This window comes from Fulmarus glacialis, unplaced genomic scaffold, assembly GCF_000690835.1.
Source record: "Fulmarus glacialis isolate BGI_N327 unplaced genomic scaffold, ASM69083v1 scaffold1102, whole genome shotgun sequence".
In the NCBI taxonomy this organism is placed as follows: Eukaryota; Metazoa; Chordata; class Aves; order Procellariiformes; family Procellariidae; genus Fulmarus; species Fulmarus glacialis.
The window spans coordinates 181,044-202,500 of record NW_009198203.1 but is presented as its reverse complement, the minus strand read 5'-3'; the positions used below and the strand labels follow the sequence as shown (position 1 = coordinate 202,500).

Below are 21,457 nucleotides of genomic sequence, written 5' to 3'. Positions count from 1 at the left end.
ACATGGATGAAGCATACAAAAGAAAAAAGCATGGGAAGCTGAAAAGTCCTTGACTAGTGTAAACACTACTTAGCAACAATTAAAACATCAGTGTGTTATCAACATTATTCTCTTACTAAATCCAAAACACAGCACTATACCAGCTACTAGAAAGAAAATTAACTTTATACCAGCTGAAACCAGAACATCGTGTTAGAATTGAGTTGGAATGATTTATACAGAGGCCGAGGATGAAAAGGTTAAGGGAGACCCTCCTGTTGAGTCACGAGGTTCAGAGTAGACCCCCTTGCTTTCTAAACTCCTTTTCAAAGAGGAGTCTAGGTGCGTCTGGATCTACCCCCAGTCCCAGACTTGGTCAACAGTTTATGGCTAAAAGATTATATGTATTTAGCAGTAGTCTAAGGTTCATTCACAATCTTAAGATAGATCATAAGATTTTAGCAGACTATATTTGCTAGCGGGTACCTCCATCAATTCACACGCGCACGCACACAGGCATAAAAAAATAGATAAATATACAAAGGTGTACCTGTTAAAAATTCCCCTCTACTTCAGTGAAATACGTCAAATATCTTGGCATTTCTCAGCAGGAGAAGGGTTGAGCCTCAAGGAGTGTTTCGGCTGAAGAGTGTTGCAGTCCAGGTACCGTGCCAGTCGGCGACAGTCCTCCGAATATCGCAGACTCGAGAGTTTGTGAACTCTGAGAAGCGTTCCACTCGGAGGGAGATTCTGGGCACAGCCCTCTGCGGTCCAGGAGAGCTCCAAGGGCCTCACTTAGGACCGCTATTTATAGGGTTGCAAGACGATTGACTTTAGTCATCCGTCAAAACTCTAAAGGTTTCAGTAACAATAGTATCGTTCCGCTTCAGCTATGACTCAGATAAGGGTAGCAAGGGATGACAATTACCCCCGCTCTCGTCCCCGACTTGAGCCAGGCAGCGGAAGTTTCTGGTACGATCAGTACATTCCCCAGCCTCAGCTATGCAAGAGTTCCTGATGCCGTAACAGGACACTTCACTGCCTGACTCATTACACCAAGGCCAAGGTTTAATGGGAGTTTCTGAGATCATGGAGCGGCCTGGGGCGGGGGGAATGCACCACCACAGTTGGGTCTGTTTCACCATTCTGATCTATACAGGTATGCTTTCCAGAAGAGTATTTGTTCCCAGCAAACTGCATATGGGGATCAAATACGATTTTACAGCTTGAGGGCTCTGTCCCAATTCTGCAATACTCAGGCAACATGTTTTCCTGCAAAGACCAGTTGCTTTGCCTCAAGTCATTTAAGTCCTGGTACCTCCTTGGAAGAAGCCTTAAAGAGGAATTTGTTTTGCAATTGGTTAGTCCAAGGCATGAAATACTAATATTACCAGATCACAAACAGTTTTTCTGTCTTTAAGAGGAGTTAAAGTTCTTGTTATTATCTGATACATTTCCAATTCTCAGAGAACTTGAGGGGGGAAGAAAGGTGACAGTCAGGCTTATTTTCCTCAAGTAGTTTCCTCATTCAGCCCTATTTATCCTCAGGGTGGTTTAGATTAAGTACAGGGTCATTTTTAATTGCATCTGGATATCTGAAATTAAGTTCTAGTACAGGAAGAATCAGGTATTACCTCTTTTCCAGAGGAGAGAGTTGGAGGAAATTCTTATCTTCCTACCTATGTCAGATGACTGCATTAGCACAAAATGAATCAAAATCTGTAGTTCCCTGGATGTTGTGATGCATTTGAATGCAAGTATGACATAAAGAGAATCCTTAATTAACTGTATGTCCTCAGGGAGTTTCACAACACAAAGTTGCAGGGTTATACTCAGAACTCGGTTGCTCGTGAATCTAGAAATTGATGTATGTTATTTCCAGTTTCGTTTTTTTGTTGTTTTTTTCTTTACTTTTTATAACTTCTGTTGTTGACATATCATCCAAGGTTCTTACTTTTCAGCAATGTAGTTCATCTGGTATTTTTGTGAAGGGAAAATTATTCATCTGGTAACTCTGCTTATTTGGAGATACTGTACCAGAAAGCTTCCTTGCAGCCTACTTATTCTCTTGGCAAACTGGAGAATTCTGACAGCAGAATACAGCATTTTCTGGTAAAAAAAAAAAAAAAAAAGCTACATCTATAAACAAGTTGACTTTTGCATATATACATTAGAATTTTGTTCATCTAATCTTTTTAGTTTAATATTAACTATATGTATAAATAAATAGAAGGAAGCACAGACCATCTATTAATTTGGCTTTTATTAGAAGGTTCCCCTTATAATCTTGATTGGGCACAGTGGTTTCAGTACACTCTCCAATCAGAATTCAAATAGGGAATGTTAAGAATCAAGCTAGTGCATAAAAGCAATGTCTGCTAGGGGAAGACATGCCACCTGCAAATGCCAACAGAAGTGGGGAGAGGAACGCTGAAGCCCCTTAAAGTTCCTAGCCTGTCTTGTGTTGAAGTCTTGAGAATGGAGAGTGAAAATTCTGTGGGATGTTATCTTCAGAGATGTAGTAGTTAAGGGTTTTATGTTTAGATCTGACAATTTAAAAAGAACACAACAGTTTTTGAGAATTAAACATGTTTCAGAAATGACTAAAACATTTCTGAGAGATTTGTTAGGCCAATTTTCATAGTGAATTTCTTTTAGACATGGTTGTTTACATAATTACCTCAAAATAGAAATATCTAAGTATAGATTTGCATTTACAGTTGCTGCAACTGAATATGCAATACCTGACAATAGATACAAGTTCAGATGTGCTTTAATATTTGCAAGAAAAATTCTTACACAAAAATGGCAGTATAGTCATTCCCTGTATGTAATCAAAGCATATGATTTATTTTCAAGACAAGCTATTTCTTCAAAAACTTGCTAAATTTTTTTCCTATTGTTGAGTAATTATTAAGCCTTTCCTCTCATGTAGCTAAACATTCAAGAAACTGGTACCAAAGAAATCTGAAGATTTTTTCCATAGTAGGTAAATACCAGGACTGTGATCTTCCTGCATTTAGTTACTTACCAAACATGTTTATAATATCATGTGTTCCTGTGCCAGGGACAGACCATTATCTATTAAGGACAGGAAAAGTCATTCCAACTTTACTCCAGTAATTTAGGATTGTGCAGTAACCCTATACATTCTGCAACCTGAATTCCCTAGTAGTAATCCTTGATTTTTTTTTTTTATACGATAGGCACACTAAATTTGACATTGCTAGCGTTAATAGTTCGTAATACTAATTACTAAGAAAAATTATCCTTTTTTCGAGAAGCTCGCCCAAGGAGAGTAGAGATCCTTGGCCTTAAAAGAAGGGTAAAGTTTTCAAAAGGAATGTGAATCTGAGAAACTGTAGTGATATTAGTGATATTGGTAATTTACCAGTTACCGTTGTAATATATAAAGAAATATTTAATCCGTTTTGGTTTGTTGTACTGCTATGATGTTGCACAGTGCCTAAGGTTCCTTGGTGCCTAATGTTGCTAATGCTAAGGTTCCTGAAGCCACTGAGGCAGTGTTTTCCAGAGCCTCTCTGGAAGTATTTTCTGTTATAATTCTCATGCTGTTATTCTTGGATTATTTTTCTCATGGCTGTGCATCTGCAAACCTCAATAGTGTTGTTACAGAGGATCTTCATAGGAGGAGCTGTGATGCTGTGAGAATTGCCTCTCCCCACCAGGTCTTTACCTCCCAAAACCTAGTACACAACAAAGTCAATAATAGTAATTTAAATACTTGATAAGTATTATCCATTAATATATGTACACAGATGTTTAGCGACCGATCAGTGTACAACACTTGCACCATGTTAACGTACGCCATGCAGCACAAATAGCATCATAAATGGGAACAACCAATAGGGAGTTCAAGCAGTTCCCAAAGGAAAGTATACAGTGGCAGAGGGACAGCATGGCAAAAATCATCTCCCCACCGTGAGCAGCAGCATTGGCGTATTCAGCATTGCCACCTGCTGCACCAGAGAGACACCCTCCCCACTCCCAAAGTAGGATACTTTTGTGGCAGCCCTTAGCTGCTTTTCCAAGCCAGCCATTAAGGATATTTTTCATATTTCATCCTCTTCCTCCCTCATCTCCTCTATCTATCTGCTTAGTTTTAGCTACAGACCTCACTAATAAAACTCACTAGTCCTAAAGATGCTTGAGGGGGAAAAAAAGGGGATGCGTGATCCATTTTCAAATAGTCATGTTTAATCTGTTCACTAGAGCAGGGCTTAGGAGTATTTTGGCACTGAGTGATGTGCCATTTGAAGTTTGATTTGCATGGCTAGAAAACTCATAGTTTTGCATGTGCTTTCGGATGATTATTGGGTAATGTTTAGTCAAGCTTCAGTAGATTTTGAACAGCTTCATAATACACCACCTACTAGCGTGATTTCCTTCAGCACCAGGTAAGCTTTTCTATTCCCTGATACAGGTGTCTCAGAGGAAAGCAAAAAGAAAGCAGTTGCTCTCTAATTTCTACATTGGACTGTTTCTTTGATGAAGACTCTAGCATCAGACTGCAGTGTTTTAATTGATCTTCTGCATCTCTCTATTCACATAGTTATGTTTTTGTCACATGTACACTGGTCTGTTTCTATATTGTACGGTGTAATTTATTGGCTTTCATGTTATAAAGCAGATGGGTAAGGCTGAACCCCATTTCTGTGAGGAACGTATTATCAGTTCTTACAGGCTGAAATTCCTAGTGACTGCCAATAGTGGGATAGTCTCTGAGACCATCCCTGCTCCCTTGGAATAGTCTAGGGAATAACAGCAGTCTTCTGGAGAAGGCACTGGTAAACAGTATCGAGTAAAAGGGAATTTGCCAATCAGTTCTCCTATGAAAACAGTCTTTTAGTTAATGAATGTCTTCTAGAGGTTTTTAACCCACATGAAGGCTGAGGAGGCTACATTGACAGTGCTTAGATATCTGTGGTAAATCCTAAATGCAAAAATACAATTTATGACATTGGACACAAAATTATTAGTGTGGAGATGTAAATACATGACCCAAACAAAATATAATCTGAATATAATCTGAATAGAGCTTCTGCAGATGAAGAAATTGCATTTGGATACTTGTATGTATTGGTTTCAAAACAATATGCTTCTCTTTAGAGACTAATCTAAAACCTAACTGTTTTCTCAGGTAGAGAAAGTGTGATGAAAATTGGGGTTTGACAAGCTCTGATGAAGTTTTTGTTTGAACTGTATAAGGGCGATCAAATTAGATTTTGACTATGTAACTTTCTAGTGTTATGCCAGAAAGATCAAGATACTGTGATAGGCTATCCTTTTATGTGCAGTTGATGTGGCTGTTTATGTTCCTCTGCATAGTTTTTGCCCTAAATAGGCTAGAGGGAGCTACTCTATAAGAAAGTACAACAAACACTCACCTGAGTGATTCTGTGGTTCTTTCAATCTACAAGTGCATCATTTATGATGCCTCATGTAAGGTGACTGAAAAGCCAAAAGAATGCCTTATGTCAAATAAAAATCCTAGATCAAGTTTAGAGCTTCATTCCTTCCAAAGTATTACAACTAAGTGTAATGGCATTTGACAGTATTGACATTTTTTATATGACTTCTTTCGGCTAACTCAGCATTCTGAAAAAATAAATAGTGTTCTCTCTTTGTGATTGAAAGGGTTAAATAGTACCAATTCATTACCACTCACAAAAGGATTTATTTTGTTCTCATAAATCAGTTTTATTCCACATTTTTATTATTCCCTTGGGTCAGCTGCTCCAATTGAAATCAATACAAGTGCAAGTGACACAATCAATCTGGATATTTGATTATGGATTTGAGACTCCCAGTTCTGCCCTGTGTGTTTAGCTAGTCTCCTTCTGATAGTGTCCCTGGAGAATGGAAAATTCTTATTGGCATCCATGAATTATGGGCATAGATTCAGAAACCAGATACTGTGATAATCTCCATTTACGTACTGCTGCAGCTAGAGAAAGAACGTTCTAACCATGGAAAAACAAACTTGAAGATTTTAAAGCTAACTGTTTCTGAAATTTTTTTAGTGTGTAAAATAAACTTTATAAAGTCTCATCATTTGTTTATAAAACCCCTCAAACAAAATTAATTAAATCAATAATTTTATGCTCTATCATCAGCTTAACATCACAAGTACAGCAAACGTTTTTCTTACTTGATGCCTTCTGGTCATTTATAGACAATGTGATGTTGCGCCACTTGGGATACTAAACTGTGCTGGGATGCTTTCTCCTGTTCATGTTGGGATAAGAGCACCTGGACACTGGAAGCCTGTGTGAAATCCACATAAGTTGGTTCTATTCATAGAATGCTTTCCAGAGTTGGGTGGCCTCACCATATTCTATCATTTCTTTAGGTCATGGACTGAGTTCTTACAGTGTGTCCCTGCAGGACTTAATACAGTGTCCAGGACTGATGCCCCTGGGTGCTGTTGCAGCAAAGTGAGTTACAATACAGATGAATATACTTACAGCAGAGATTTAACACTATACTGAAAACTGTTTTAACTAGAAAGTCTAAATGAGACAGACTCAATTGCAAGACTCATTGGACATTTCTATTTTCATGAAAGAGTAATGAGAAAACCTAAAACAGTAATTCAAATAAAAAAGTTTCTTCCTGACAGTTTCATCTACAAATACAGAGTTTTTAAGTTGAAAGCCTCATGGCACTGAACTGGAAGCTCAAAAGGGTAGATGAGACCACACACCAAACATTCTTCTCTGCCTGCAATCGTGACAGAGCCTAATCTCGGCTGAAGTCATTAACTATCCATGGGGTCTGTGCTAACTTTCTTGTATGAGCTCCTACATCAAGCTGTGGGCTTTATTCGTATTTCAGTCCATAGGATTAATGAGCATATAAGTGCACGTTCCTTTGTGTTTGTAACACTAACGATCAGTTATTTCTACTGATGGGAACATGCTTTCATCGTAATGATTACCCCTGCTTTGGCTTAGAGTTCTAGAAGTATTCTGCAGATTTTCATAGAATCATAGAATGGTTGAGGTTGGAGAGCACTTCTAGAGATCTAGTCCACCCCTCCTTCTCCAAGCATGGTCAGTTGGAGCACATTGCCCAGGACATGTCCAGTTGGGTTTTGAATATCACCAAGGATGGAGACTCCACAACCTCTCTGGGTAACTTGTTCCAGTGTTTGACCAACCTCAAAGCAAAAAGTTTTTTTCTTAGGTTTAAACAGAATTTCTTGTATTTCCAAAGGTATGTGTCCATTGCCTCTTGTTCTGTTGCTATATACTGCTGAGAAGTGTCTGGCTTCTTTACACCCTCACATTAGATATTTATACAGATCCTCCCCGCTCCAGGCCTTCTGTTCTTGAGGCTGAACAACCTCAGTTCTCGCAAACTCTCTTTGTGTGACAGATGCTTCAAGCCCTTAATCATCTTTGCATGGACTCCACTCCAGTAAGTCCATGTCTGTCTTTTAAGTGGGGCCCCGAACTGGATGAGCACTCCAAATGTGTCTCAACAGGGCTGAATAGAGATGGGAGATCCCTTCCCTTGACCTGCTGGCAATACTCCTCCTAATGCAGCCCAGGAGGCTATTGGCCTTCTTTGTCGCAAGGACTCATTGCTGGCTTGCGTTCAACTTGTTGTCCACCAGGACTTCCATGTCTTTTTTAAAGCAGAAAAGCTGCTTTCCGGTATCAGCCTTTGGCCTGTACTGGGGGCCAGCTCAGGGTGATGGACAGAACGTTCAGCATCTGCATTCTGCAAGTCTCAAGACAGTCTAAGATAGCTGTACCAAATTTAAGTCTGTGAAAAGTCACAGAAGGTGTCTTTGCCTGTTTTTTAGTGAGGGAAACTGAGCTGCCAAAGAAACAACTTGAGTAATACAGTCAGAAACTATATCTGGGTCTTTGAGCTTTCAGATTTCTGCTGTATGTGGCCGTAAGAACTTTCATCTTGTTCTTTAAATGTTTTCTATTTTTCAGTTGTAAAACTAAAGGCTTCTTTAATTACCAGGGAAAAAGGAAAAAGCTAAGGTTTTTCAATGCAGATAATGCGAACTGTTCATCATTTACAGGAAAATGATTATTTTGGATTCGTAGTTTTGCCAGTTTGCCATAGTGCTTTTACCCATCTTGCCTCATCTAGCAGCTCCCCCTAGCCCACGAGAATGAAGGTTACCTGTGATAAGAGAGACACTAAGTTTTGGACTCTGTTTGATGGACTGAGACCATGATATGTCCTTAGGAACAATACATCTGTCAGTTCAGGAGCAGAGGAACAAATGGTGGTTCAGGAGATTGAGGCGCAAACACCGCCCCCTTGCTACCCCCACCCCCACCCCGCCCCACACTTTGTTGAAAAGGGGTATGGTGTCAAAGCACAGAAACCACTTCATAAGATCAGTATAACAATTGGGATGACAATTGGAAAACAGTTCATTATTATAGTTTTTAGCAAAAGAGAGTCACCAATAATGACAGGGAAAGTTGTTTTTTATTGGGATAATCAAAATAATGGAAAGTCACGTTTTTTATTCTCAATACTGTGCTAGAAAGAGTGGGAAAAACAGAGAGGGAGAAAAGAAAAATCTTAGCTGGGAGAAAAAGAGTAGCTCGTGTGGAAGTTAATGAAGCTGAAAAGTAGGCAAAACTAATGGACAAAAGAATGAGCTTACCAAAGAGGAGATGTGCATATTGACAGAATTTCCCCCGAAAGACTTGGTGCCAGAGAGCCAGGAACCAGGACAGGGACAGAAAATGGCGCTCAATGAGGATGAGACCAATGGAAGGATGAAGAAAGGTAGTGAACAAGTGAGTTTTTGTTTCATTTTTATTTTGCTATTCTGACATTAACTTTTTCTGTGGCCCAAGATAACACACGTAACCTCTGTATGCTGAGACATATATAAAGCAGGCATAAAAATAACTGTAAGTTGTTTTTTCTACCTTCATTCTTTAAGTAGTAGTCTACAGTGGGAATAGTTCTGCTTCCATCTGTTTGAATGTTGTGGAGCAACATGCTCTCTAAGTAAAAGAGGTTATCAGACCTGGATGTACACAATGGAAACAGTATAGGTTGGTAACAATATTTCAAAGCATGACACAAAGCCTTAAACTCACCCAAAAAATACCTTTTGCTATGTACTAGCACACAATATGTAGTGTACTTTTGTGATTGAAGCCTCATTTGATCTTGAAATAGTGATATTGAAAGAAAATAATAGCTCATTAAACATTTGTGATGATAAGACTTCAGTGTTTCAGGCTTAAGTACCTTTTAGGTGGAAATCTCTCTGCATTTCACAAACTATGATCCTGTAATATCATTTAAGTTCAAACAAATCTGGGGATAAGATGAGCAGTCAGCCAATTTCTAGGACACCACAAATAGAAATAGGTAGAATTCTGTTTTACAAAGGTGGCTGTTTTTGAAGTCTCATAAGAATACGAACAGGGAAGTATAAGGAAGGTGATTTTTGACCAATATCTTCTATGTAATGATGGCTAGCAGTTGACGATTAGCGAAAGAAAAGCACGTGAGAGCTCAGTGCTATTTTTCACTAGCATGGTCTCCTTGCTTCCTGAAGTCAGCAGCAGTTGTGTCAACGTGTTTGTGATACTGACACATTAGACTGGTTATGTTTAAACTTATTACTTTAACAGTTAGCAATGCAATGATAGTAATAAAAGTATTTGGTAATTTGGAAAAGATTGCGCATACATATGAAACATGAGTGTTTGCTGTTTAATACACAAAAAGGAAACATCTCAATTTATTACCTGTTTCCTTAAAAACATTGATTTTGATCCAGATGGGAAGAGTACATTTAAATGTGGCAATCTCTGGGGAAAAAAAAAAGTTTTTAAATGTGAGATAAATGTGTTTAGTTTGTATAATTTCTTTTTTCCATCGCAGTCTTTGTCATGAGAATGGTTTCATGTTGTACCATTTCCTGCGCTCCTTACAACCTTTGTCACATGAATAAGATATCAGAACGCTAATGATTAATATACAGTATTCTGTGTCTGCTGATACTATACTGTACTACCGTGACCTTTGCAATATTATGTATTCTGATTGGCTGTCCATTTCACCTCTTCCCCACAAGTTAATAAGGCTGTAAAAAGGAGAGAACTTGAAATGGCCAGCCAGTCAAATTACAGAATATTGAAAAGGTCAGAGCAGTACAGCACACAGAAAAAAATTACGGAATATATGAGGCATTAAAATTCTTGTGACAATGATTATAACAAGAATGGAAAAGGATACCCATTTATGTTATTTCAATCTAGTGAACCCCATAGGATGATGGACCCAGGATAGCAGTAATTTACGCACCACCGACCCACAGCAGCGTTATTCTCCTATTTACAGTAGTACTCAGTAACAGGAATACACATCTGCTTGGGAGCCCCCTTCAAAGTGTCCACCCAAAACCATAGTGAACCTTCAAACACAAATACTCACCAGCTAGAGCGCTGTGTGAAGCTTAGCCCTTTTAAACAATGATTTTGAATGGCATATGTATTTGTGTATCTTTTTAATGTAAGCATGTTTTATTACTTGACTTTTTTTCAAGTATACATAGTTTTAAAGTATGTATATGGATATTCTTCAGCCCTAATTTCTTCATTTGGATAATGTTTTCCTGAAAAACTGAGGTACTTTGATCTGGTATAAACTAGGAATAAACTGGGAACAGCACAGCTTTTTCTCAAATACCAGACTTAGCCAAAGAAGTCCCTCAGAAATATTGGGGGGAATATGGAGAGCCTTACGAGGAGGAAGCCTAGTAAAAGAACAAAACCATCACAATGCAAAACCATAGAAAGATTAAGGAGCATGGGGAAGCCTCTCATGTCCGCAAAGGGTTTAGTCTTTTTTGAGAGGCTATATGAGATGGTGGCTCTGAGCCCCCTTCCATCTGAATTCATCTTTCGGTTAGGGTGCTTGCGTGTCTAAGTATCAAAGTATTGGTGAGCCAGTTCTAGGAGTTTGTCTTCTGCCTCCTTAGTTAGGTTGTTCGTCATAGCTATGTCTTGAGGGAATGTTTCTTGGTGGAGCGCTGGTGACTTTTTGCGGCAGAAGTTATGAGGCAGAAATGCACAGTGACGGGGAGGTATTCTGGTAGAAACCACTTGTCTGAAGTAAAACAATGTCTCTTAGGACTTTACCAGTGTCTGAGGCAGCTGCTGTTTAGGTCTGCGGCAGACTTGCTGGTAGACTACAGTGGGACCTGTGAGCAGGATGGAGAGAAAAACACACATGAAAAATGGAAAAAGAGAGGCCTCATCCATTTATACTCACAAATAGGGTCCACACTGAAGCAGTCTGCAGGAATGGCACGGAGCGATATGACAGGGTTATCGCTGTATCGCTTTCTGTCAGGCTGAACCTATGTGTCTGCATTTTCCAGCCCACTGAAAGCAACGTTTAAGCAGTGAGAAGTGGCAAAGCTGCATATTGCAAGTCATCCCCAGCAAGACCTGCATTTTAAAAATGGTCTTCTAATATTTTACTTGCCAGTAGCAGTAAGTTGCTTGGCTGGCAACTGGGAGAAAACACCTTTTGTCTGTGTAAAATTCAGCTTAGGAAACTTGCAAGTGCACCTCAGCTTTTTATTACAAGCAATGAAAAATTTTGAATTGCTATGTTGTCTAACTCATTGTGAATTTGCAAGTTCATTTTTGAGCTGAATAAAATGGTTATGTAATTACATACTTCTCCTAATTATTGAGTAATTATATACTTCTTATAATTGCCGAGTAATCACTCTGCTATAACTAGAATTTAATGTTACAACTAATTGTATAATTACTGTATATTAATGTTGTTATCCAGGCAACTTGGAATAGAGTGTTATCCTTTTAATTCCTTTTCTGTTACTTGAAACTGTATTTTTAAAAATATAGTATAGTTAGCCACTGGAAGAAAGATTAATAGTGGAATAAAAATATCAGCAGAGGAAGTACCTGCTTTCATTCTGGGCTCAATTGGATGAGAATAAAAATATTAACATCTTAAAACTGTACTGTAGATAGAAAATCTTGATTTTTCTCATGAATTGGGCACATAAGTTGCTATTAGGGAGCCTACTTTTATGCTTGAGGTTTGAATCTATCCTGTGTGCCTTGATCTGTCAACACTGGATTTCTAAACTTTCCTACACATTGTAGGTGAAACATTTTAAAAACGCATCTCTTTTCACAGCCAGATAAGTCCTTAAGTGCTTCATGTCACTAGGACCTTAAGAATGTGTATGTCAGTTGACCATTTCTAATGGCTTTATTGTTGTTAATAAAACAATAGGTGCATATAACAGTCTCATGTTGTTGGGTGGGCGTTGTAAATAGTAAGTTGCAGACTGCCTGGTGTTAGATAATGGGAGAAATGTGCTTTGTGGGGTTGTATCTACTCCCAAATCACACACAGGGACAGTTTCACAAAGATGCAGAAGGAGGGCTTGATATACAATTTAAGAGCTGAGATCAAGTAATGCAGATGCATTTTTCCAGTGCTGGCTGAGTAGCCTGGGTACATAAGAGTAATCTCAGACAAAATAACTTTGCTTCTGCAGAATTGGTATGTCTGTATGTGGAATGTGTAAAATGTGGTTGCTGTTCTTGCATGATAAGAAGCTTTGCCTCCATTGCTGGGGTCTCTCAGGCTAAAGTGGAATTCAGTGAAATCCAAAATAAATCCATCAGGTTTCATGAAATTATTCTACATTCACACTACTGTAGTGTGTTTGGGCAGTTTGGTGCTATGGCTTGGTGTAATCCAGGTAGAATTTGAGCAATGAGGAACTAGACTACAGGCAGATTTATAAAAAGAGTTTTATAAAACTCTGCCCCTCCCCAAAATCTCAGAAAGTAAGTTTGCCATATGTTACCAGCAGAATAACTGAAAACACCCTTTGTGCAGCTCTGTGAACGTCAAAATAGCGGAATGGCTTGGACTTGTACCGTAAGTAAATCACAGATTGTTTATAGGAATCCCAAAATTAGAGCAAAGTCCAGATGACTCATTCATGGTAAAATGTAATGAGAGCGTGACTGAAACATACCGCATATGCACATGTTAGTGCACATCATAGAAATATGGAATATTTGAAAAACTGTTTCAGGTTTAATAACATTTCAGTTTTAACAGTTCATTTGAAACTTGCATAAAAATGAGTAAACCCAATGAGTTTCACTTAAAAAATTAATTAAAAGAGAGCTTCTAGGTTTTTTTTTAATTCTATCTTATTTAGATTTTGTAGAGGACTCAGATGTGAATATTCAATCTTCAGCCTGTGACAATGCCTTAATTAATGTAAGATATTTTTAATAGTTATATTCTGTTTAATCTCATTCTCATACCTGTGGTCTCAGACTTGTGTGATTCTGCTGTTGTTTGTAATGCAGAATTTCCATCGACTTCAATGTGAGAGCTCTCTATGGAATGATGGATAGTAGTAATAATATTAATCATTTATGTAGCACTTTATATGTTCAAAATATTGGATAATCTTTAAATGAGCTCAGCTTTGCTCTCAGATACGTGAGTGAAATCTTCATTGAGTCAAAAAAAATTGTTACTTGACATACAATTTTTTTGTTTTCCAGTCTTACTCATCAGATATTTTGAAAAGGTTTATTTTGTTATTTTTGTAGGGTAGAATATTGTCTTATCTTAAGTTTGAGATCTTAAAAGGGTTGTAAAGGACATGTAGGTTGCTGTGGTGTCCTCTGATGATTTCAACTGATAAACCGAATACTTCAAATCCTTATATTATCTTTGAGAGGACTGCAGGCCGTGCTGGAAACGTGTTTTTTCGTGCATATGACTAATTCTTATGTATGCAATGGAGTTAGCTTATAAACTCCTAAGGTAACTGTTTTCCTAGTGAATTGAAGAAGTTTTACCAGTTTTTCTTAGGCATAAGAATTAACCTTAATGTTTTGAATTTGCAGTTATCACACAGCTGTTCCAGAAAACATGAGTAATTTCTGAAAACTAGCTTCTCTTTGCAGTATATAGCAGTCAGTTTTGCAACTGCATGGTTGGTTCATTTATTTTTGAAGTTTTACAAGTACCACAAACTGTTGGCAAAAGGAGGAGAAAATAGTGAATAATATTTTTTCTTCCAAATAGGCCATTTTTTGGTGTTATTGGTATCAATGGCAACTTTTCATTTGAGTAGAAATAAGACTTGGTTCATAAAGACAGCGAATTGTAGCAGATGCAAGGTCTAACATTTGTTCTTCTCCCCCCCCCCCCCCCCTTTTTTTTTTATAACAGCTAATGCTAATTATTCTATTGTAAATGGTACTCGGACGTTATGCAGCAGCAACGAATCCAATGTATGGGTACCCATTAAAGGACTGATTCCATTTTCTAACTACACAGTACAAGTGAATGCTTCCAACAGCCAGGGCAGCTTGATAAGTGATGCTATAACAATAGTCATGCCTCCAGGAGGTAAGTATGAAAAAGTGCTTTTTCTGTGCATGTAACAATTACACAAATACTCTGTTGAACAAAACGTTATTTATTATTGCAACTGAGGACTGGAAGTTCAGAAGAATATGTTTGCATTAGTAGTCCTTGCTAATAAAATTGTTCTTTTCAGCTTCTAATTTGTCACATTGCTCAATGTAAGAACTAGAGAATGAAAACAGGTAGTTGTGTAGATAACATATTATGTAGGTGAGAAGTGCATTATATACTTCATTTTTTTTCTGTGAATGGTGTTGTATTCTATCACGGACATCTAATCTAAGAATGTAGAGAAAGTTACCTGCATTTTGTAATCTGTTTTAGAATAAAAGTTAAGTGCTGACAAAGAACACTTACTGGATAGACTTAGATAATTTGTTTAGTAATAGTAATATAAACCATTGGTAATATATTAAGCCAGAATCCACAAACTGGTGTAGCTGTAAGAAAGTGAATTGCCATGTGCTGATTTACAGTGAATGAAGCTCTAAGCGACTTTGGATGTTATCTTCATAAAAATTTGAAATAAGAGAATTGAGCAAATACTCCCTACACACTGTGCATGTGAGGTTTTTTTTTTTTAAATGAAAGCTGAAATTTACAGCTGATGTATATGTATTCCTTTTGTATTCTCTTTTCATGGACATCCTAGTGAATTAGCTTTTGTTGAATAAATGCCAGTGAATTTAAATGAATTTAAGGCAATTTTGAATTCTAAGTGAAAGCCCTACAAAACTTCATCTTGAAAGATGTGTAGGTGTAGCTGATGAGCAGGAATAGTGCGGAGTGACACACATATAATTTGAAAGTAAAAAAAAAAAAAAAAAAGAAAAGAAAAAGAAAAACAAACAAACAAAAGATTCCATAAACCTTACAGCTCAAAAATACAATTACACTTGGAACAATTTGCTTGCAAACAGATGTATTGGTTTTGGGCCCAAACCAACAGAAAGACTTCTGAAAGTGAATAAATAAAATGCAGAGTTTGTATGACAGATTACTGAGCAAGAAGGAAAGGGTGAATTCCCAGCACATTTTATACTTTTCCAATCTGATTGCTAAATTATACCTAATATTAACAAATATATGTTGTCATATAATAATAAAACTGCATCTGGGTTTTATTGCTCACTTAAGACTGAGCAGTAAGACACGGACATTTCTAATCCCAGTGTCACACTTCTGTGCATGTAGAAATAACAAAATTTGGTAGTGAAAATTTTACCAAATAATAAGGTAAAGAATCTTTAAAGATAGGCAAGGATGTGCACAAGTTTATGACAGCCATTAAGATACACTTTCTTTCATCATTAGATTGTTGTTGATTACAATTAGAAAACTTATAGCTTTGAAATTATCTTTTTTATGACCTTGTGGTAGTTTAAAAGCAATACCTCATTGATTAAATAGGTTTTAGTTCATGCTTCCTTTTAGTTAATGATCTGAAAACATATTATCCTGATTTACACATAAAATCATGCTGAAAAGCATGTGGCATTCACTAGGATATGTGTGTTTAAGTAGAATTAAATTAGCAGTGAGAGTTATTAAAGAAATCTCCCATAGTATTGTCCAGTGGACTGTGATCTGTAGTGAAATGAATAATAAATGAAGCAGTGCATTTGAGAGAAGTACTCTCACACACACTGTATTCTCACTATGTGTGTACACACATACAGACACACACACTTGTATATCTAAGACAATGTATGTTCACTTTACTATGATGTTTGTTATAATGACTCTTTGAATGCCATACAATTCCATTGCATGCTAAATTATGAGTATAATGGTAATTTTACACTGGGCCTTCACTTACTTTCTAAATCATTAAACGAAATCTGGATGCTACTAAAGTCAGAAGGAATTTTCAGTGGCCAAGATTTCACTTTGACAGAAGTTTTGTTTGATCAAAGAGTGAGAGAGGTCTCATTATATACAAAATCACAGCCTTTTAATGAGTGTTAAAATATAGCATTCTCTTTTCAAGGATAACAAAAAAGCTGTTTCAAAAATTTGCATTGTGGGGAGTACTTCATGGAGCTTGATGGAAGATTGTATAAGAGGCAGAGTGATAGAGGACAAAAGAGAATTCCATTTTGAAGTTATTGCAGATCACTGTTTTTCAATTATGATACAAATTTTCTTCCAACATTTCTTTTGTTTCATTTTTTATTTAAAATGTATTGCATATAATATAAAGCACACCAAATCTTTAGCGTTACCTGACTGAATATATCTTAATTTCTCATCAAGCTGATTTGCCTTGCTTAAAGTCAACGCTTAAAAAAAAAAATCTTAGAAATAAGGAATATATTTTATCTAAGCTCTTGACTAAAATTGCAGTGCAGGTTCAAGAGTTCTTGGAAAGATTAAAAAAATAAAAACTGAATCCAAATGTTAATCCATAAATATGAAACTTTCTTTTGACCCTTACCCTGTAGTGGTCTGGAGTTACTAATGGGGTTAGGATTTCAACTCTTAATGGGACTTGGTGCATTAGTGTTTTGTATGCATGGAATTCAGCATTCAGTTTAATAAGTGGTTGACATTGGTGATGTCCCTTAATTTGCTTAAATCTAATTGGCTCTTTTATCAGTCAAACCTGTATGGATTGGCAATTGATCAGAAAGGGTCAGCCATGACTGTGCATGTACTTAAATGCTGGAACCACCAGTTAAAGTCACTGTTGCATAATAAGAAGCTGAAACCATAAGAACAAATGATCTTCAGAGTCGGAAGGCAAAAGAAAGTGGAGAAGTTTTTCAGGATGTTCAAGTTCAGAACAAAGGCATTATGGAGTATATAAATTTTAAATACACTGCTTTTTGCCTCAAGACTTAAAGCTTCTTTTTTTCCAGATGAACTGAAATCTTGTCTGAAAGTGTCTTTGTTACATCAAAGAACTGCATAGAAAGCTAAAAGAGATGGAAGAAGCATAAAAGGGCATAGTTTAAAATGATTAGTGACAAATTTCATACCGCAGAGGTAGAAGTAAATTTTTTTGAGTTTTATATTTTTTCCAAAAAGAATAAATTTGTTCTATTTATCTTGTCCTAAACTGCTTTGGTAGAAGTTGTAAAATATAATATACTAGCCAGTGCTTCACATTAATTTGAGGATGCCAGCCAGTAAAAGGTCTGGAGAACAAATTGTTTTAGAATTAATTTTACTAGGTAAATGAATTGAAATGATACAGTGGATATAAAACTGCAAAAATCTGGGAGAAAATCTTCTGTACGGAGTCCTTGGTTATATATTTTTCTTCTTAATGAGTGCTATTTCTGATGTAGTGGCACATAGAAGACCACATTAATTTAGGATTGCTTTGTAATAAGACATGATAAGCTAACAGAAAAGAAGGTTGCAATCACTACTGGTAATAGCTTATACTCCAGTTAAATCCATTTGTTCCTGCCTTCGACCACAAAAGCCCTAGTATGGAAGGGAATGAGAAGTCCTGTATGCAGAAGGGAAGATAGATTATGTTGAAAAAATAGGCGCAAAGAGAGATAGCAGGGAGAGACAGACTGCTTATCAGATGGGAAGCAGGAAGGTGGAGGCTCAATTATCACCTCCAAAGCACAGAAAAGGACTGGATTCCCAAGTAATGACGAGGCATGAAGCTTGTTGTGGATGGTAATTCTGTATCACATTGCAGAGTTGTCTCTGCATTGTTACTTGTGTTGGGGATTACAAACCATTAACTTGGTGCTGACTTATCTATAGAAAAGAGCCTCAAAGAATTGATATATATTCCCTATGTAAAACATAAAAGGGAAGATTCTCTGAAAAAAATTATTTGCCTAAGCAGTGAAGCATCTCTTTAATCTCTACCATAATTTATGAAGTATGTTGTTCATTTATATGCTCTGTCTGTGATTTGCACAACATAGGAGTGGCTGTGAAAGATGTCAGATTTTGCCTTGGACTCTTAAGTACCTGCCCTTTGCTGGTCCCTTATTTGTGTATGGGAATCTGCATGCCTCTGCCTACAAGCTTGGGCTAGTTCTCAGCAGCAAAAAGTGAGCCTATATACTTGTAGCTGTTGATGTTTGTTCAACATCTACAGAGGATGGTGTCCTGCAACCAGAGGATTTCAGCCACTGTTAGTTTAGGTAACAACACCTCTGAGACTGGATATTGAACCACATCATAGGATCATTGATCTAACTGCGCAAACAAGTAAGAACCACATCATACAACTTACATTCACATCTGAAAGCATTTTCTCATGCAAGTTGATCACCGAAGCCAACAGGCCTCCTTAGATGAATTAGTATTCAGTAAACAAAGCAAACTGATGCTTTTAGGCCAGAATTATTTGGGAAGAAAAATAAAACCTGAATATGCTAGAATTTTCCCTGTGAGAAAGGTTTGTTTTTCCATGATGCTCAGTATCACATTAAGAGTCACACTATAAAACTTGTTTTGAGAGAATTTCCTTTACTTCAAATTTCAGGTATTTCTGAGACATTAGTTGTTGTTTTTCTCATTTCTCTCCTCTTTTCTATTCTTTCTTTTTTCTTTCTTTTTTTCTCCCCCCCCCCACCCCGCCGTAGCTGTAGACTAACGAATCCAACAGGATTCTTTTTGTTCTGTATGTTCTGTTTTTTTGTTTTTTTTTTTTTTTCCCATTTTTCTTCTCTTACATTCTCTTATGTCACATATTGTAAAGGTAGAGTAATAAAAACAGAATTTAAAAATGGAAAAAAAAATGAAAGGTAGTTTAGAAAAAAAAAAGCTCCTGGCATCATTCTATTTTATTCATCGTGAAAAAATTATATTTAAAAAATTTCCAAATTCCCAAACATCTGCATGATGTCTCTATAACTTCAGAATAATATAATCTCTGATTTTGATGAAGAACAGGAAATACTTTGAAAAAAATTGTTGCAAACAAGTCGATTGGGGGTGGGGTGGGGGATGCTAACAGAAAGTTCTCAATGAAAAATTGTGACCATATCTTTTCTAGGGGTAGTTTAAGGAGAGAGCAGGATAGAGTAGGGAGGGCGAAAGAGCTCTCCTACATCTCTCATCAACGACCTAGCTAATTAAAGAGTGTCAGTGGCAAGCTGTGTAAATTGTCCGTTCCAGTTCCTTTTGTCCAGAAAGATGATTTCATGGGGATATAAGGGTAGGATTACAAAAGTGCTTGTGTGGATAACTGGGAGTTGTTCTAATGAAACAATAATTCTTCTCTAACCTCTGCAGTATTGAACTGATTGTCATTTTCATTAGTTCTACTTTCTTCTTTTATTCCCCTCTCCCAGTCTGTTCAGCACATCTTTCAGTGAGCTCATACTGTGTCTATTCTTGGTTTTGGGTGGGTGTTTCGGGTGGCAAGAGAAGAAAGAAGTAAGTCTCATTCCTGAAGTGTTGTGTCTTCAGACTCTGGCAATGGGAGGCACAGAGGTGCCCACTTTACTGCTCACTTCCCTAAATTGTAGCCAGTTGGGGCTCAGCCTAACTTCACACATCATAAAGGACCTCCTCAAGGTTGCTTTAAATTGAACCTCAGCGTAAGTCCCTACTCATAAAAGTGGAGATTGCCAGAAGGCAATGGCACTCCAGCTGTCTCTTTTTTCTTCTGATTGCCTCCTTCCCTTTGCCCCTGCACCCTGTCCTTTCGGGGCTAGGCAGATCTCCCATAGTTACAGCTGCGCTGTTTCAATGTTCCCGACATAGGACACCTGTATTTGTCAGCTCTTGGATTGCTTTCAGTCTTCTAGAGTTGCATGAAACAGCTAGGGCAAGAAGATAAAAACTGCGATTATTTTAGCTGCCTAGAAGAACATGGATGTTTTTGCTTGCTTGGGGAGTGCCAGATGAGAAAAGGAGAACCATGCAACAGCTTGAAATAACCAACTGATCATCTATAAGCAGGCAATTAACCTCATTGTGGAGGTCTCACTCCAGGGCTTTCCAAAACCTTAGCCTTAGCATGAGGTCCAGGCGGTACTTAAGATCTCTTGGAAGAAATCTGCAGTAAAGCAGATTGTACTTCTGAAAAACAGAAGAAAATATAAAAGTGGGAAAAGTCGGCTGCTGTGGAATTTAACAGCAGATCATTATTTAAAATTATTACCTACCATCACATAAACCTATTTCAGACCAATTTCAATTATATGTAAAAAAGGACACAACTTAGATGAAATATGCAATTTTTATATAATCTTAAGCCTATTCATGGTTGTTTTTTGGTTGTTTTTTTTTTTTTTTCCATTCTGTGTAAATCTGAACTAGACTGTTCAGTACTCTAATTAAAGTCAACATTCTTTATGTGATAAATTAGATTCTTCTGCTGAAGGAATTCTACAATAAAATGACATTGAAATTCCTAGTGAAAACGTACAGAAGACATTTGAAAAATCACACCATGGATTTTGTTTTTTGAACCATTTTCCAGATATAGGCAAGTATTAGGAATTGGATCAATTTTTATGTTACTTTGCTACTATTATTTGCACTGCTTTTGTAAAAAGCTCGCTTTATTATATTTATTTTTGACAACTCCTGCCCCTATAGTTTCCAGAATAAAATGGAATTTTCATTAACTGTCAGCAAAGGCAAATGACTATGGGTTGGTTTTTTGCGTTTTTTTTGTCATTTCATTTTGTATTTTCTGCACTTGAAGCATCTAGATTATGGAAGTTAACCTGCTGATCATAAAGCACTTGAGTAAAGTGGCAAGGTATTTTTTGAGCTACTTTGCACAGTTGAGGAAGCTTTGAAGTTCCTCTGTTTGCAATGAACTCTGTAAGCCTCCAGCAAAGTTCTGTCACCCCATTACATATTTGTCACATTTCCATATTAGAAAAAAAAAAAGCTTAAGGCGGGAAAAATAAAGGGTCTCTTTAGATCTTGCTGAGGGTGAAATGTAGAGGGAATCAAATCACTATTCTTTTCCTCTCTTTAGCTGGGGACAAAATCAGAGATGATCTTTCTTAAAGATCATGGCCATAAAAGTTCTTTTGCTTTTTTTGCTGGTTTCCTTTATGGT

General features: G+C 37.1%; 1 protein-coding gene across 1 annotated transcript in view; it reads left to right on the top strand.

Annotated features, from left to right (window-relative positions):
* The window catches only part of LOC104072384 (usherin-like), a gene marked incomplete at its 5' end in the record, with an annotated part of 182,513 nt that overhangs the window by 9,107 nt on the left and 151,949 nt on the right, over positions 1-21,457 (top strand). The window contains 1 exon segment of the mRNA XM_009572809.1: positions 14,257-14,436. Coding sequence (XP_009571104.1) covers positions 14,257-14,436 — 180 coding nt within the window.